Source organism: Diadema antillarum, unplaced genomic scaffold, assembly GCF_040938485.1.
Source record: "Diadema antillarum isolate AM-2024a unplaced genomic scaffold, OU_Dant_1.0 seq00000345_RagTag, whole genome shotgun sequence".
NCBI classification, from domain to species: Eukaryota; Metazoa; Echinodermata; class Echinoidea; order Diadematoida; family Diadematidae; genus Diadema; species Diadema antillarum.
In genome coordinates, this window is record NW_027271356.1 from 484713 (window position 1) to 504888 (window position 20176).

General features: G+C 37.7%; 1 protein-coding gene across 1 annotated transcript in view; it reads right to left on the reverse strand.

The window, feature by feature from the left end:
* Positions 1–10350: 10350 nt before the first annotated feature.
* LOC139730973 (protein LMBR1L-like) overlaps positions 10351–20176 on the reverse strand; it is a 38204-nt gene continuing 28378 nt past the window's right edge. Inside the window, exons 8-11 of the mRNA XM_071641852.1 lie at positions 16068–16312; positions 15332–15405; positions 14217–14374; positions 10351–13422 (exon numbers count right to left, since the gene is read on the reverse strand). Of these exons, the coding sequence (XP_071497953.1) occupies positions 13151–13422; positions 14217–14374; positions 15332–15405; positions 16068–16312 (749 nt within the window). The 3' untranslated portion in view covers positions 10351–13150. The remainder of the gene's footprint in view (positions 13423–14216; positions 14375–15331; positions 15406–16067; positions 16313–20176) is intronic.

The following is a 20176-nucleotide window of genomic DNA, read 5'->3' on the forward strand; positions in this document are numbered from 1 at the left end:
TCTCAGGAGATAGAGCTAGCTTTGTTTGTCTTTGTTTCACACTAGACAGGTTTGTGAGGACCTTTCGGATGGTTTTGGCACATTGATAGCACCCTGAAATCATTTGTCATGAAGACATTATACAGTGGAAACTCAATATACAGAGATCATAACAAAATACCTGATAAAACAAACTAATTCCTCCGGAACCAATGAATTTATTTCCTTTGTTGTACATGTATATTGTTTGTTGACAGCTGAAACAACAAAATATCTGATATAATCAAAGAACAGATTGTCTTGGTCCCAAGGATCTCATTATACTGAGTTTCCACTGTAGCATTGTATTGATGATTTGACCAAAAAAAAAAAATTAATTGAACACTTTGTATGTCCTAGCCATGAGAGAGAAATATGCCTGTTCAGGAAATCCATTGTGTAACAAACTTCTTAGGAACCTATGTTTATCCAATGTGTGTCTGTTTTCTTCCTCTAAACCATGATGGCAAAAGTGTCAAAAGAAGAAAAAAAAAGAGGCTGAAATTACAGTGAGATCATGGAGAGCAAGCTTTTCCAGCTTGTATTTGGGACAGAAGTATAATTTACATCTCATTTCTATATGTACATATGACTTGTCAAATGTGAGTCTGAAAAAAAATTAGAATACTGTATACGCTATAATTTTCGCGTACATAAATTTTCGCGAATTGCCGCTGTCACACATTTTCGCGAGTGGTTAAATTCGCGATTGGGGGACCAGAGAAAATATGAAGTGGCAAAGAAAGTGTGAATTTTCAACTTACTAGCATATAAGAATGATACTAGTTACACACTGCATGAAAAAGACTTGCCAAACTCTGCGAACTAGTAAGTTAGAATTCAACATTTTTGAAGTGGCAGTGGTTAAGTCCATCGTGCTAGATTTCTGACGATCGAGTGGTCCCCTTGCGATAATGGATTGGCTCTCTACAGTATTCATAAGTAGACGTGCACGTGCGTAAACAAGCTTACGGTTATAGCCAGTATGGTCTGTTCGGTAAGCCATGACATGGTATTCTAGTACTGGTACTGAAATGTTCGTATCATCAAGGCAAGGGATTCATTTTGGAAGGTAATATTTTCACGTGTTGTTAATTTCGCAAATAGCTCCCGACTCGCGAAATTCACGAAAATAAACCCCCCGCGAAATATATAGCGTATACAGTACTCCGTAGTTTAATATCGTTGAGTGGAAAAGATTTAACAGTTTTACATCAAATTGAAATGTAAAGGAAGTGATAGAAATTACATGTGCACACATTAAACTTGTCACACATGTCAGACTGAGACTATTTGGTTCACTTGCCAGCTAGCTCAGAACTAAATGCATGTGGTCAAGTTATATGAGCTAGGACTCGACAGTATAAGATGAAAAGAAATGATTTTTGCAATGCCCTGATGTGGTATATTATTTGTCTTTTTGTTCAAGATTTGATGAATGTACTATGCACTTTCGAAAGTAGGCCATTTTTTGCCATTTGCAGACATGACATTGCCCTCATTTGCAAGGAAATAATGTCAAATTTGGTTTATTTTCACATGATGACAAAATATCGAGGAATTAAAACTAGGGAAGAATGCATGTGATAATGTGATTGTGCAGCACATAGGGAATTGTGAGTGCACACGCTACTCTGCGTCTTTTCTGTCTCATGAATGTGCTTGTGAATGAGCGCACTTGCCAACTCTGAGTGGTGGATCAAGCTGCCTGGAGCAATGTGATATGTTAGATCTTTTGGAAAAGTTATTTTTTCCAGAGTCTTTATTTTTTTTTACCCCAGCTGGGAACTGAGCAAAAGAGCATGTGCAATTTAAACACACAAAATCATCTGTTGAGAATGAGAAGGGCGTTAAGTGGTCTTGAACACTGGGTTTTGCGGCAACTTAACGCCCTTATCATTCTCAACCGACGAAATATCCTTAAGTTTGCGATTGTGTAGATATTATGGCTGCCAAATCCTCGAATGGCACAACTCTGTGTACTTGCAAAAAAATTGACAATGTGAAATTGAACTTGTGGGACTATGCATCACAATAGAATGGATTGAGAAGTGCTATGTATGGTGCTGCAGTAATTCTGTCACCAAAGTCCTCATCTTTAATACTGCATTGCTCTTGTCTTAGCAACATCATGTAATGATGCAAATGTAAATTTCCTGTCATGTAATTTTGAGTGAAGAGAATGGATTGGTTGTAACTGAAGCACAACATTATTTTTTTATGTAAGGTACATCTTGTAGGAATGTGATGGGGATAGATTCATTGCAAATGATATTTCAGCATTTTTTTTTTTCATGGTGTTGGTTGCATTTCGGTTTTCAACCTTCCCATTACCTGAATTTATATGATATTCATTTCTTCTTTGTCATGGTGACAAAAATGTTTGCACATTGTGTTTGCATACAAGTAGTGACTGGTAACCAAGAACCAACTCAGTATGGTATAAACAGAAGTCGTGCAACAAGCTATTTAAATGAACTACTGTATATGCAAAGCTCACAGAGACCTGTCCATGTTATTTTAGGGGTGGAGAGATATAAAAAGCAGCTTTTTAAACAGAAATGGGGTGTTGTTTCATGTTTTTTCACTCTTTAATTGTCTAAGCACCAAGTCAAAAAATCAAAAGAGTCATAAGTTATTGTCTTCATACACAAGGCATTATGGGACCCACACAATAGAACCAGGATTCTAAGACTACAATATGTACTTATTCTTCAGTAACTAGATGGTAGTGTCAGTTTGCTTGAAAGTAGCATGTACTGTATGTACATGGTGAGTGGTAGAACCAGGATTCTAAGACTACAATCTGTACTTATTCTTCAGTAACCAGATGTTAGCGTCAGTTTGCTTGAAAGTAGCATGTACTGTATGTACATGGTGAGTGGTGGGATCCTTTTTTCTTTATGTTTTGGAGATATTTGTAATTTCTTCTCTTTTTTTTTGAAGAAATATGTAGGCTTAACACACACAAAGGTGGATTCTAGTGTGGCATGATTCTTTGATTGGTAATGTGGTTTGTTTAAAATGCCAGTTACACACCACATATTACTATTATTAGTTTATTATTATTATTATTATTAGTTGGGATTTTCCCCCACATACAGCCTAAGCTCTTTATTCTACTGCCTTTATCATGTCATTTCACTACCAGAACTTCATTGATATACACGGATGAAACTTAACAATCAATGAGTGTGCTTTCCTATATGATGCGAGTAACACAAGACATTGATTTGAAATATGCAATCAGATGACAGAATGGCAGAAGATGTTCAGGCTTGTAAAATGATACTTAGTTTTGTCACCTCAGAGTCAGAATGTAACATTGTCGGGCATAAGTCATAACAAAATGATTCATTTCTTAATCTAGGTTTGTGCTGCCATTTCCTTGTTACTTAGCAAGGGGGTTACATAATCAGTAGATACCTTGGTAGTTCGATCTTCAAAAAGGGGAGTGGTCTTTGGATTTATTCAAGCATAGGATGTTTTACTCTTCATGAGATTTTGTATGATTATTTTGAGCCATATGAGGTATTCAAGTTACTTTGGACTTTATAATTTCTGAATCCTTCTCGCTCATCGTGAAGCGAGGTGATAAAATCTTTACAAGCCAATTTACATGTATCACATTAATCGCGTGTGTGTACTGTTCATGTTTTGAAGATAACAGTGCAGTGAAGTAGTGTTCCCATTAGACTTGAGTTCATATGCAAAATATTTTCTTCTCCTTGAACTTGTCTGATATTATCGCTCTTGTCAACGGTGGGAGAAGGGAACAGTTAGCTTACATGGATCTGGATGTTACTGTAAAATGCCAGTATAAAAATCGTGCCATGATACATTCTTATACAACTGCATTCTCTTCACAGATATTTGATGCCACAGCTTAAAGTGAATTCAGAATTGCCAATCACGCACATCAAATTTCTGCCAATGTTGATTCACCAACTGGTCCATTTCTCTGAAGCTAGGACATTCGTTGACAAGACCAAGGAAGCAAGACATACTGCACTGGTATTCTTCATGTTGTGAAAAGTTCACATTTTGTGTGTAAACAATGTGCACAAATATAGAGAAAGTTTCATAAATTCTATGCCTGCAAAGAAAAAAAGTGTCATGAGAAAATGAGTGTCTTATGAAGGCAACATTGAGAAAGATGTTTTATGTTTGTATAAACTATGTTCTTTGTATTTGACAGCTAGTCAGACCTCATTAAATTGGTTTAAAACTACAGTATGACTGTGATGTCTGTGTTTGTGTACATCAAGAGTGCCTTGGTGTGTTCTAAATTACTTGTGATGTTTTATAATCTCAACACATTAGTGAACTTACTACATGGTACAGGAAAATCCTGTTATAATGTGAACGTGGCTAGCAATTTTACCTTGTCATAAGCAGTACCTCGTACCTTGTTATATAATGCGAGCTCGTTAAAACAGATTTCTCTGTATGTCAGGGAAAAACTAGAAATGTCGCTATGGCGACTGGTATGCCTCCGCCATAATGCATGATTCTCTTAATAGGTCTATAGTACATGTGGACAATGTGTGATTTCACAAAATTGGCAAAATATTAAAATGACATGTTTGTCACAAATGTATTGAATGTTTATCTTCCTTGACCTATGTTTAATTGGATGAATAGGAGAGCATGTATTTGGGGATTTAAGAACTTTAACTTGACTTTGACCATTTCATAAGTTTATGCACTGAGTAATTTTCAAGGTATGGAGAAAAAGCGCAATTTCTGTATTGAACAGTAAATTGTTATTATTTTCATCTGGCCTTTGATTTATAAGAGAATCACTGTCAGGCAGAACATACATAAATTCAACATGTACTAAGTTTCAAGATTACTTGAGCCACTTCCGAGATATGGAGAAAGAAGTAAGTTCAGCACTTTCACTTGATCTTTGACCTTTTGACCTTTGACCTTCTTGGCAAAAAAAAAAATCCCAGAGAATCTCTATTGGGTTATACATGCATACATCAAGTTAAAAAAAAAAAATAATCCTGCTGGCATTGCATAAATATAAGGAAAATAGTAAAATTTTGAAGTATTGCCCTTGACCTTTGACCCCTGACCTTTGACCCCATGAACCCTAAATTCCTTAGATAACCACTGCTAGTCAGTAGATGCATATATACTATGTTCCATGAAGATACCTTGAACAATTTCCAAGATACAGAGAAAAAAGTGAAATTTTAACAATTTACTTGACCTTTTGACCTTTGACCTTTTGACCTCATGACCCCAAACTTTCACCAGAGAATCTTAATTGGGTAGTACATGTATACACTAAGTTTCAAGAAAATATCTTCAGGCATTGCATAGATATGGGGGAAAGAGTAAAATTTTAAGCATTTGACCTTGACCTTTTGACCTTTGACCTTGAGCATGTGCACCCAAAAGTTGATAGGCACAACTTCACCCCCTAATACACATACATGCCAAGTTTCATTAGGATATCTCAAAAGGTTTTGGTAGTTACCCTGTCCACAAAATTCATTACGGACGGACGGAAGGACGGACGGACGGACGGAAGGACGGACGGACGGACGGACGGACGGACGGACGGACGGACGGACAACCCGAAAACATAATGCCTCCGGCACCACTTCGTGGCGGAGGCATAAAAAAAAAAAAAAAGATTACTGGAAATATCAGGGAAAGACATACCAGTACACAAAATATGTGGAAAAACAAAGAAAACCTGCATCATCAACTAGTAATGGCATACAAATACTGATATAACAAACTCACTAAAACAGTCATTTTTATCTGATCCCAAATTTCAAATTAACATTGTGTTCATTCTGAATTCAGGTGTTACCGGAATCCAGAACAAGCTTGTTCCTAGATGAATGCCTAGAATATGAACAATGTGTTAATTAACTGGGCTTTTGTGGCCTAATTTGTGTAATCACAACATTGCATTTTACTGGAGTCATGCACAGCATATTATACAGGTTTGGTACAGGTTATAAAGCTGTTGACCATTTGGACGCATTTACACAGGGCACAAGACAAGAAGCCGATGCATTTGTGTACAACTTTTTTTTGTTGTTTTTGTTTTATTGCAAGATTTGCGCTCCAATCATACACTGGATAGAAATGCTATGCAAAACATGTATACATGTATTACTTAGTGATCTTCACACAGCTGTTAGACATGTGGTACAGGCAGGTGACCAGTGCTTTCCTGTACATGCCATCTACGGAGTATAAGACACGAAGCGGGTTTCATCATTGCCAATGATGTATACATTTGACTGACGTAAAGTGCATACACTGTAACATACTAAATGCAGAGTTAAATATCACTTGGTCCTCAGAAATGATAAGTACCTTCGCTGCTGAAATGTGGCCTTTGATGCACAAAAGTATGCATTTGCAAACTATTACTTTGTCATATCAAAGGTACTCCACGCTTGTACAGAATCTAGAAACCAACGTAACTCACCTTGCAACGTTTTTGTGGTTTTTTTTTACATTGTTTTGTTTTATATCTTCACAAGTCATATACATGTTAATGCAATATAAATTAGGTGGCAATCTTCAGTATCTTGTACATTGTAACATTTGTAACAAAGATTACATCTTTTAGAACAGCATCACATTTACTCATAAAATTCCAAAGTGAGCATAAATAATTAGAACATTGATATGTACAAAACAAAGCAAACAACACAAAGTATCATTATTTCAAAACACATTCTGAAGGTATTTGTCCCTGCTAAACCTCTTTAGGGAAGTGAAGGGAAGGGCCATAGTAAAGGGAGAGGAAACAGAAATTATACACAATGTGAGCAAAATAATATTTGCTTTCATATTCAAATATCATTGACATCACATGCCAGAAGAGATTGAAACAGTATGTGAAGCATTCTAAAGAGTCTAGGACACAGGTTTATCAAAAAGTAACCAAATGAGATGTCAAGTTGACACACATTACTCACCGACAAATCTAGGAAGCTATATGATATTTAGTGTACATCGGGAATATGGGTCATCTGTGAGCGAACAAAAAGTGGCTCAAACACTATGAACTTTGGATGAGATGGTCAGATAATCTCCCCCCACCAACCCACCAAGAAACACTGATCTTTATTTCCATTAACACATACAGGCCATGCAAAGAGAGGGGTACACTCTCAAAAGCTTGCCTAACATATGTGACACAGGGAAATCTGGTATGTATCAACAACACCAAAATATTACACACTTACATATGTATGATGCTAAAACGCTACAGTACTTTCTGGTTATAGCACATACACAGGGAACTGATTAAGTTTCTGATCTTGAAAGAAAAGTGAGAGGTATTTTCCCCCCCTGTAGCCCTTATACCCCCCCCCCCCCAAAAAAAAAATAAATAAATAAATAAAATAAAAAATGAAAATAAAAAATAAAAAAAAATAAAAAAGTAACATTAGCTATCCTGTACACAGAAAAAGCATTGTCTTGAACACTGACTCCAGCTTTTGACTCTCAGTAGCAGAAATGTGAATTGTCATGAGGAAAATTCGTTTCTGTAACCATTATAATCAGTGGTCAACTGTTCAGAAAAAAAAAAATGAATGCCTTCTAAAGAGTTGCGTAAACATTTTGATTGAAAAAAAAAAATTAAAAATGGTGGCAGTTCTGAGTTGTCATATCCATATTCTAAGACCAGTATCCAGTTAATCACAATGGTATATAAACTGTCTGAGACAATCAAATTTATTATTCTGAACACATTTTAATCACTCTATTTATGAGCAAATCAACTATGTTACAGCATCCAAAGCACATGCTTGATATATAGGTCTACTAGTAACAATGATGATGCACATTACTCATAGAAAATGGCAGTCAATAGAGCCTAATTATTTGATAATCATCAAATCACAAGAGTGGTTTATCCAAACCCAAAATGGAAATAAAATAATGATAATACATGTATAAAATAGTACGCAGCATGTACATTTGTATAAAGCATATCAAAAGTATGCAAGCATCTGGTCCTTTAGGTTAAGGGAAGGATGCAAAACAACAACAATTATGATAAAGATGATAATAATAAAATTAACAAAACATTGCCAAACAAGATTACAAAAGCACACAAAAAACAAAAAAGTTTCAAAATAGGAAGAAAAGATTGAAATAAACACTGTTTGAACATTCTTAATCTGTTAGTAATCTTAATACTCTAAGAGAATCCAGGAAACTGTTCCTTTGAATGTAAGCACCAAAAATGCTGAAGTGTTCACCTACCACTTAGATACACACCGGGTTTTTGTTGTTGTTTTTTGCTAAATGAAGATTTGCTTCTTGACATGTACTGTATTTAATCTGAACTTTTGATATACAGTGAAAACAAGAAATTTAAGTGGGTGTTGGCAAGGCCACATTATGAAAGTAGATATATGTCAAATGTTCTTTCAATTTAACAAACAGTGTGATTCATATAATCAAAGAGACTGAACAAGACTGAACAATGCCAATTCTGTCAGAGAAGAAATATGTTTGCATATATCCAAAGTGGACACACCTAACATGGTCTTGTTTAAACATCGACATTGGTAACGGCCTTCCATAGGTGGTATTCTGAAAACTCTTTCATCTCTAAAATTCTCTTTGAGTCAGTGCTAAAATAAAATCGGTATTCCGACAACTCCCTGATCTTTCCTTTGATCTATTCTGTCCTCCCACTCTCCTCTCACATGTGGAATTCTTGCCCTTTGGCTACAAAGTAACTGCACATTTATGGTACCCTTGTGCACTGGTTCACACAAGATAGGTATTCTGAAAAGCGTTTCATTTTAACTTCTCTCATCTTATCCAAGATGAAACTTCAAGACAAACGTTTGATAGGTCATCATTATTTATTCTATCTACTTGGATGCACAACACGGCAACAATGTTTTTGGCCCAGCACAATGTTAATCGTAGAAATAGAATTATGAAAAGGAGAGTATACAGGTACATAGAGATCATCCCAAGGGCACATTTCAGGATTGTAGAACAGAGAGTGAGGATTTCCGTAACTTGTTTGACCTAATCAGTGAGGAGGACATGTTCCACTGCCACGAGAGGAGCAACAGATGGCTCCAACTACCTTAAAACCTTGGTGAGTGGTACATTTCAGAATGTGACGGGGGTGTTTTACAAGCTTTAGCAAGCATTCACAGAGCCATTATTTAGCAGCAGATAAGCACTGCAAGCAATGAAATGAACAGTACGTAAGAAGAAGAAGAAAAAAAAAAGGTAGTATTTTAGACAACACATACTGCATATCACTTTGCACCTCAGGGAGATAATCTCGGCCTTTTGTTGCATACAAGGCATTAAAAAGATAAATACAAGGCATTTAAAAGATAAATCTACTGAAACTGTGTGTGTGTGTTCATTAAAGCTCAGAGAGCACATGGAATAGGATGACATACACTCATGTTCTTTTGCTTCAGAAAGTGATGTTATTGGTTAAACATGTTTAAGAGAGATGTCTATAAAGAAGTTTTTCTTTATTGAGTACCAAATACGCAATGGGCATGTATACCCTGGTACAAGATAAAGAACAACCAAACTAATTTTCAGAATACAGATTTAAAGTTGTCATAGCAGTCTCTTATCTTTACATAACTATACGACATGAGAAAAGAGAAGAGTTTTCAGAATATCAATCCAAGCAATTTATAGTTATGTTTTTGTTATGTTTTGTTTTTTCACTAAGCCAACAAAGTTACTTTTTCATTATATTCATTTGATATGGCTGAAAATATGTACATTGTTACAATATAAGCAATACGATAATACTGATCGGGATATCAACTGTAGTGACACTACTACAGGCAGTGTATCTTGACACAAATCTGGGGGGATGAAACATTCATTTGTCAGAATTTGGCAATTATGCATACCTCCAAAATGAGCAAGGGTAGAAGAGAGCATGAACTGTATTCATTTCCTCTTCTGAAGAAGGTGGTGGATTGAAAAAAAAAGAAGATAACAAGCAAAATGTTGCCCCATTTGTTTCACCGCAAAGCTACCACTGGAATCACAAAGAATAGTTCTCCCACAAAACAGATTGAAAACAACAGCATGAACCTGACATTCCCATGTACTGCAGAATGTAATAAAAAAGAGAAAGGAGAAATCTAACAGAATCTCAATAAATACGTAATTAATTAATCAATCTATCTACCAGAAGCAAATTTGGTATTGACGCTATTGGTGAACTGAGGATAAAAGTCAAGGTGACCAGACTGTCATCAAGGAATGAATAGCGATCAGTTTTAAAATGATGCAAAGTCTACTAAAAATACAGGTCAGAATATTCTCTTACTCAGAACTCTGTGTGCTGAAATCAGAACAACATATCCCAGTGCACATTCAAGTGTGCTCCAGACATTGTAAGGGAACACAAAATTGGCCACAAACCAAAGATTTCCACAAGTGATGATCGCCTTTAGTTACCAAGAACATCAGGAATCACCTGGAACGTATTCAGATCCCTTTGCATACAAAATAACTGATCAAATACACATTATTGAAAGTATCACAGGTGGTTACTTTTTGTTGGTGTTCAATGTTACTATTACTCTTTCTTTTTTTTCCTTGCCTTTGTCACTTGCGTGTCAAAATGATGTAGCATAAAAATGATATCAAGTACTAAATACACTCACTGAATTACGCAGATTTCAGTCACCTTTTGCCACAAAACCAACATACATTTCACAGGAAGAAGCAGTCTTCCTAGTTAAATGCAAAGATAAGGAATAGCTCTGGATCAGCCCATCGAGACTGAATGCCTGTCAGAGAATGGGTGCATTCACCCAAAGCACTTTATATGATGCTTTTGGGAAACTCTTCAGTATCTGATCTCAGCAATACATCGACAGTGTCTCTGAATGCAACATCAATGACTTTTAAAACTACCAAAAAAAAATCACATGTGGTTTCAGAATGACCTACTTTTGTGTTCACTGCATCACAGTCAATCAAATGTTGGGAATAACTCAAATTAACAATTGACAGCTAAAAATTGGCAAGCAAGAAGCAAAATCTACACATAATAAGGTCTATTTGCCATATAAGGTTTCTTCAAATATGCAAACACACACACACACAAAACAAAAACAAAAACACACATGCAAACTCAAAAAGTACTTCAATTCTTCCTCCCAATTTGGGCTCAGATAATGATATCTTCAACCATTGCATTGCTTGGCACATATACATGTATACACATTTAGACTTCTTCAACCCTCCGTGATTTATTTTGTCACACAAGACACAGGATGGTCATTACTCCCAGTTTAAGCTGGGATTACTGTGAAAGGCGGCATGACTATTCTTCTCAAATTCGCTAATTTTAGAATGTTAGCTTACAAAGGTTTGCATTCTTTCCCTGTAGACGATGAAACCTATATTCATATCATTATGCCATATACTCATCCAATCGCAAACTTGTTAACCACCATACACTTTGGGACACAAAGAGAGCCTAGATGGTACAGAGCATGTGTTCAACATTATGGAGTATTCCTAATCATTACCTCCAAATACTTTCTTTCTGCAAAAGAATTCTAAATTGTTAAGAGAATCCTCAAACAACAGTAATAAAACACATGTGTGACTCCACTGTTTCGCTCGCTTAAATAGAAGTACCATCCCATGTGAAGCATATGGCTTAGACGTCATAAAAATTGTGTGAACACCCTTTTGGATCTCATATACACAGTTCGAATTTGGAGATTTTGTTCCAGGCAGTCAGTATTGACTGTTCACTGGGGCAGAAGAGTGGCGATATTGATCATCAATTGGCTCATTTAATATTTGAAAGGTGTGTACAGTCCCAGAGTCCAAGAGTGTACAGCTGTTAACGAGTGTTCAAGCACAACATAGAAACTGCAGGCATCACAAAACTGCCAGCTAATTTGCACGAAAATATTTGCAATTTCAGAGTAAGCACAGGCATAAACACTTCTCAGTGGAGACAGAAACTCTGCATGGCTGTTAAAACAGGCTTCTGCAAACAGCAGTTTACCAAAAAGATAAAACAAACAAATGCACAAACAAAACTGTGGCTAAACACAGAGAAAACATCAAACACAAATCGAACTCTAGAACATGTGTGCAGTACCAGAGACAAAATCACAACAAGAGAATGTACCAGACTTGGATACATATTTGTCATACATGACATCTTCATCGGTCTTTCAAACAATCAGAATTCTGTAATATACACTGCCTAACAGAGTCAAGAACCCCATGACACATTTCTGGGACCACATTGAGTACAAAGAAATAAGAACTGCAAGAAACAGTACCTCAGTAGTTGCTATGACAATCTTTGAAAAGTATGCAATGCAACACTTAACAGCAGTCTAATCTAAAATTCTACAAGGTTGCTTTGTTGTTGTTGTCGGTGGAATTGTTTCAGTTGATTCTTTTTATCCTATTTTTCCTTTAAAATAAAAAATTTGATGACACACTCTATATGCTGTATTTTCATATGATACAGCTATGGCATGGTTGGAAAATGGAGTGTGCTGGTTTTGACAAGACCGCAGAAACCTGTTTGAATGTTTCTACCAACACAAATTCTGTTCACACTGAGAAAAACATGGAAAATATATTCTACTGTCACTGTTCCTTTAATCCTTTCTTGCATCAGGAACATTGTTCTTGGCTCTCCTCATCATTGCCACTGGACGCTAAATACTTATTTACAAAGACTTAGAAAGAATTTATTACTTCAGAAATTTTTTTTAATATTTCACATTTGAGTTGACAAGGAGATCAATCATATACATAGTACTTTTCCTTGGTAGCAAAAACACGCATTTCATATGATCAAGTAGTAAGCACATGTGATACACTCAACATTTTTTTGTGTGTCGTTAGTGATATACAAGAACTTTCATTTTTTTTGTGTCCAAATTTCATTAACAAACTGAACAAACATATGGACAAATAATAGGAGGATGTTGACAAAATACACACACATTCAGAGCAAATGCGAGTCTGTTTCACACACACATTCAGCCTTCACGCTTCGAGTGCAGTAGTTCCATTCTTGACGCTGCATCATTTATATCAGCATTACTTGTCAGAGACTGACTTGCAGAAGGAGAGCGTATCCGTATCAGTCATTTTGGCTGACTGTCGATGTCGCATTCGCTGTCCCAACAACATTGACTGCTTTCCACGCTGGTCGCAGTTTTGACGATTTGCGCATCTTGTACACGTAAACACGCACGTTGTTGACGATATAGTCCCGCACAGAGGCAGTAAATTTGTTGACGAGGCAAGACGCTGTCGCGACGCCAAACATTGCGTTGTACATCAACACCATGTAGAAGTTATGTAATGAATCCAGTCGGCCATATTCACCGAGGAGATCAAAGTTTGTGATGCCTGGAGTTAAACAAGAACAAAAAGAAAAAAAAGGAGGGGACACAGCGATGAGAAACTACTTAACTAGCATACACCTCAAGGAGACTACTGACATATCATTACTCAATGTCATTGAAGTGTCCATAGTGATTTTACAGGCCCATTTCCACTGAAGCATTGTTTTGTTTTGTTGGAGTTTGTTTTCTTTCTTTTTTTTTTTTTGGGGGGGGGGAGGGGGGTTAAGTGCACTTTCATTTAAATGACAGGCAGTACTTCCAGTTAAGGGAAGAATCATAAATTTGACACTATTAGAATTGACAATACAGACATGTGCATTAATAATAAAGCATGTAATTATGTGACCCTTTAAAAGAAAAAATTCATGCACAACAGCACAAATCTTAAATCTTAGTTAACTGGCTTCTGCAATATTTCCTCTTCAAAAAATGGATAATGACCACAGAAAAACAAACAAAAAAATGAAACAAAACACACACACACAAAATAATGGACTGAAATCATTGTTTATATTGAGAAGCACTGCTCTAACCAAAAAACAAAAACAAAAACAAAAAAACAAATTCTTCTCATAATATCCAAAGCTGTAATTAAACAATGTGTGCCATTTACAAGATTTTGGAACTCCAATGTACAGCAACTGCTGCGGGGAACCTTGGAGAGTAGACAATCACTAAATCTAGCAGTGTGCACAGTGTCTACTTTTGATAAGTTGTTTTCCTGCAGTGTCACTTTAAAGTCGGACAAGGCGAGATATTTCAATGTAAGGATGACAGTGATGGCATGCAGTGTCTTACCAAGCACCTTGGATAGGACTGGAAGGGCGGAGCTGAGGATGAGCACTACCAGACAGTTACCGATGACTTTGGTCATAGGCGTGTCCATTCGCTTGGGGATGAGGTGTCTGAAAATGGGTAGGCTGTAGAGACCAACGATGGAGGCAAGCATCAGGTAACTATAGGGGGAGGTGATGGGTCAAGGAAAAGGAAAGAGAAACACTTCTTAGAACCATTTTCTCTGGGACAATCTGTAGAGGTGTGGTGTTGCAGCCTGGTAGATGGCCCACTGCATTCTCGTGGGAAAGCTAGGGATGTAAGCTGTGTTGCAGTGATTGCATCCTAAAGTAAGACATGTCATTCACAGTGCTCCTTTCTACAAAAGTATTACCAACGGGAAGCTGGCTATGATTGTAGATATATTCCCCATAGGTGCTCCTGCATGAGATGACTTGACTAAACACTACTCAGGGAGTGGAGTCAGTGCAAAATGGGGGGGGGGGGGATGCCATTTGATTCCACTAAGTACAGGATTACTTGGAATACATTGCACAGTGTCTTGGGAACCAAAATATGATGGACGGGGGCAATAAAAATGTACATACAGTCGTATCTTAATTTTTACAGATTTCTTCGAATTGCTAGAGCGCATTCTGAATCAATTCATGAATAAAAAGTGCAAGTGTGATATACTTTTTTCTTTTTCTCTTGTGATAATGAAGCCTATTTGATCATGAGTTATATAATTTTTTGACACAAGATTCTTTGACAGCGAATCCTACTTTCGTATACAATACCAGTTATCATCACAGGGCTCGACATTAGTGGTGGCCCAGTGGCCTGGGACCACCAAAAATTGATGTTGGGCCACTAAACTTCTAAAAAGGCTATTTTTTTTGTGATCTGGTCGGGTAGCTAATATTCAAAATGTATTTTTATATTTCTTTTCATTTCGGGCCACCAAATTTCTTTTTTCGGGCTACCACAATTCAAAATTCAAAGATTTTAGTGGCCCTAATGGGCCATCAGAAAACAAAGCTAAGTGTCGAGCCCTACATTATGACGCAACACCAGTATATTTGGAGCAATGCTCCAAAAGCCCCGATGTGTCTCTCTCCAAACCAGAAAAAGGATACAAGATGAGACAGACTTCCAGCAATGCTCCAAAAGCACCAAACTTGGAGAGGGAAACTTTCCCAAGACCGGCCTCCTGTAATTTGCGGAAATATGGTGAATGAGAAATATTCAACAGGTGACATACGGGCAAGATCCTCACGGAGGATGACAACATTTCTGGCTTGTGCCTAAAATCCATCATGCACATTCCATTAAAGGTAAAATATTTATGGATTGAAGGGGCAAACCTGTTATCATTTCTGAAGATCATAAAGGAAGCAGCAGTATTGCTGATAGAAGAAATTTACAATACATGATGGCATATCACACAGTCATATGTTGATAAATTCATTAAAATTTTAACCTCTTACAATCCATCCAACATTATACCAGGGAGGTGGCCCACCTCTCTGATTATACGGTATATATTTACTCATGGTACACATATGTACTGGACTAAGAGCATCTAACAGCTATCGCCCCTATGAACAGAGATCTCAGACATATAACCACCTCTAAATCATCCTGGTGATGTCAGACATTCTAGAAGGCTTTAAAATAGAGAGGAAAACGTGGCTGATACAAGTAACCTTGAGCAATACAGTGTAGGTGTCAGGAAGAGTGCGAGGAGCTCACATTTGAGAATCCAAAGTGAGTGATGTTTGTATCTGAGTACACTGGTTTGATAATAGATCGCTACAGCCTCTGCAGTGGGGCAGACAATGTAAAAGATTGACGAGGGAAGACCGATCTAACCTTGATGGTGACTGGAAGGGCGCCGATGCCAAAGAGGAGTCTAAAGATGTTCCATCCCACCATGCAGAGGGAGAGCACAGTCAGCAGGAAGAGGAGGATCCAGACCAGTGGGTAGCCCAAGTTGCGCTGGAACGACGACGCCTTCCGCCTCCGGTCCAGGACCCGGCGGTCCCGCGACACCTCTCTGAGACGCTGGTGAAGATCTGACAGGTGGCCGTTCCCATTGACCATATCTGCTCGCTTACCTGTTCGGGCGGGGGAGGGGGAGGGGGCAGAGGCTGTTGTCACATGAGTGGAATCTATTCAGGTGCCATTGTCTTATTCACCATCTTTGCTAGGAGTTTGTTACACTCTGTTCCAGTTCCATTAAAAATCTATAAGGACCTCCTTGGCATGTGAGCAAGCCTACATAGTCATAACAACATTCAACATCATTTAGACAGGCAGGATCTTAGCATGCTAGTGACAGTGCTTCATCGCTGTCATTCACAGGTAGTACAAAGAGGTAACAGCCTCCTCTCACAAATTTTTCTTGCATACCCTAGATTTCTTCTGAAAATGGCATCCTATGATGATAAAGCATTTCACATTACAGTTCCACCCTACCAATACCTTCAGCAGTACCATATCAAAGAGGTATAATCACATCTCAATTTTCCTGACTCTTTCTCTTTTTCTGCTCTCTAGAATTAAGGCATCTTTCATGCTGCTCAAGATTGATAGGTCTGCAATGAACCAAGATGGGTAAATTTTACATTCAATAAGAAAGTTCGCTATCACACAACTCATATCAGTGGGTCAGGAAATGCAAGTAAAAATTTTGAATTGCCACGAGCTAATTTTTCAAGTACATATCCTGACACAACTTTGGCATGAAATTTCGGATATTGTCTCTCATGCATAAATCCACAAGGCTATCTTCTGCACGGATTAAACTAGGGCCTATCAAATCATATCAAATCAAATCAAGGCAGACAGGTACCCAGATTGATTTGGCAAGGTCTAAAGTACCAATGACAAGCACACAATAAGTCTACCATTCCTACTAGTCAAAGGCTGGTACTTCAATGTTGAAAACTTTTAATGCATCATCCAAATATGAACATGCAGTTTGAATAAAATAATCTCATTTGCATTTTCATTAAAGATGACAGCTCCTAGGTATGATGACTTCCCCAAAACAAAACAAAACAAAACAAAACAAAACAAAACAAAACAAATCTGTATAGTGTAATTAGAGTATTATTTCCTTTCCCAAACATTCACAGAACAACTGGAGTAGACTTTCCCTATTATCTTTTCATCATGATATGATATAATGACAAATGGGAAACAAATGACTCAATTAAGTTCAATTCTTGTGAAAGATGCAGTGAAAGCCGTGCTCATGTCATATCTTGCCCTAAGAGCTTGACTGAAGCTTTAATCCCACAGCCTCTCCGTTGTAAACAGAGCAGAGTTCGTTGCCAGGTTTCAGTGAACGTCAGGAAACAGGAAGTAGCAGTTTGACAGGATAGATTGTGCATCAATGGGATGTATCATGTGATTAAGCGCCAGAAAGTTTTTATAGGTGAACACACTATGTAACATCAACCACAGACACACATTATCATCATCCCCTCTTGTCGTATTCCTATTTATATCACCTGTTTGCAGTGATTTGTTTGTTTTGTTCTTTTTCGTTTTTTGGGGTTTTTTTGCTCTTATTGCTGTAATGGTTTGTGCATACATACAATGGTTTCTACTAGTATAACAAAGTGTGTTCTGTTTCGAATGCTTTTATTTTGACCTTGCTGCTGAAGGTGACTTCCATCAAAATAACTTGTGACCCACTCTGTGGTTAGCATTCCATAAGCCATACTACTTACTCCATACACCGGGCAAAGCAAGAATTTTGAAATGGTGCCTGCCCAAATCCCTGCTACCACATCCCCTCAGCCTTCCGCTCACCCCCCCCCCCCCCCAGCACATACAAGCACACATCTACTAGTTGCGGTCACACAGAGTTTAAACATTATGGTATCAATGACTTTTGCCATATCTGGAAAATCTGGGGAAAATTCGCTTTTTTATCTACTTGTAAAATTGCTAAACTTGTCCGAAAACTAAAGGACGTTTTTGTCTCAAAAGCAGGACAGCTTAGGGTCTCATGCTCAACTGAGTATTGCAAGGGGGGGGGGGGGGGGGGGGGCATGGTGCCCACCCGGGGGATGTTATCTGCCAAGTTTGGTGAAAATCTACAACGAGATTTCAATAAAGAAGCTAAAAATTTGAAAATTTGACCCAAATTTGGTCCCCCATGGGTGCATTCTAGATCCATCATGAATGAACTTGAAATGACAGACACTAATGGACTTGCTCAAAGCACTAATTAAGCTCTTTCACTTTTGGTCCTAGGTATTAAACTTCTAAAATGCCTTAATTTGGGGGCTTTTGGGTCCCCTGGGGGACCCAGTTGGGGCATGGTGCTCATTTGAACAAATGGAGATCCCATAACCCTAGGGATGCTGCCTGCCAAGTTTGGTGAGAAACTTCTACCACAGCTCAAAGTGAACTTGAGCATCCAGACACTGGCAACAATGCCTTGGTCTTTGCCCCTTTCCCACTGTTTGCACACCTTTAGATAAGGTTCGTTTTATGCAAGGTGCTACAAGCCATTACGTGCAGCTGTGAAAAAGACATACACGTATCGGCTGGAAGTGTTGGCCTTGTCATTTCAGGTCATCTTCAGACCACCTTTTCTCTCCCAGGCTGAGATTTGATACCCTAGTGCGTGCCACAATCAAAGCTTGGTACTTTGTATTTAGGGTATAATTATGCTTTCTTTAAAGGGATCGTATAGTTTTGAATAAGACCCAATTTCAAGTTTGTAACATTTTTTGGTGAGACAATGAGAAACCTCTAATGAAATATGAAAGAACATGTAATTCCCAGAGGAATTCACCGTTTATTTGATGAAAATTGGTTTTGAAATGGCTGAGATATCCAAAACAGAGCGATTTACATCGCTTTGTTTTACTTTGTTTTTAGATGTCTCAGCCATACCAAAACCAATTTTCATCAAATAAACTTTAAATTCCTCTTAGAATGGTAAGCTCTTTACTATTTCATAAATGGTTTCTTGGTATCTCACAAAAAGTTGAAAGCCCAATCCTCATCTCCACCAATATTATACTATCCCTTTAAGGCAGCCAGAATAAACTCCAAATCTCACATTACGTCATATCACAAATTACCGAAAATATGCTAGTGAATGCCTAGAAACGATTCTTTGATGGGTTTCTTTTCCCTCTAAATATATGCTTGCAGAAAGTGTAAGACAGTGATGTTCACATTAGTAGATGGACAGCATTTTAATTTCAGAAGTACCAGCATTCTCCAAAAACAACAACAAAACTTCACAAAACAATACTTGATATAAATAAGAATTCGCATTACTAAAAGGTGATGCATGTTTTGTTGTCTTGCGCGTGTCGATGAGATCTGGGGTGTCAGAAAAGATGGAGTGACAGAGAGACCAAAAACTCTATCTCAAGCACACTGTGGGGGCGAAGGTGTAAAACTAAGAGCTCTGCCAACACACAAGAGCCGGTGATCACTCTTTTACACTTGCCAAAAGGAGGCTCTCAGCACGACACGCTATCAATTTTCATAGGAGTCATAGGTATCAAATTGCTGATATTCTACCATCAATCAGCTATTAACATTGTGTGCATGTGTGCATAAGGAGGCACAAAGGTCCCTCAAATAAATGCAACCCCATTGACCGAGTTATGCTATCACAAAAATTATCTCTTTGCATAAAGCTGTTTCCTTAGCTTGTCCAAAACCTGTACTTTTCTCCCTCAACCCAGCTTTGCTGCAAGACTTGACTTCCTTGAGTGTTAATCTAATCCGTTGAGTCTTCCTGGCAAATAATTTTACCATCTCTTCCAATTTTCACTCGGACATATTTTTTGTTTTCTTCTGTTTTCTGTTTTGCTTGGCTTCTTGCCTTGGCAGTAGCTTTAGAACCTTTATAAGCCTGGAGTAAATAAGTACAACATCGGTCACAGAGGTAATGAAATATGGTCACCAAGTTTCCTCATTTGGACAAGACCTTTTGCATA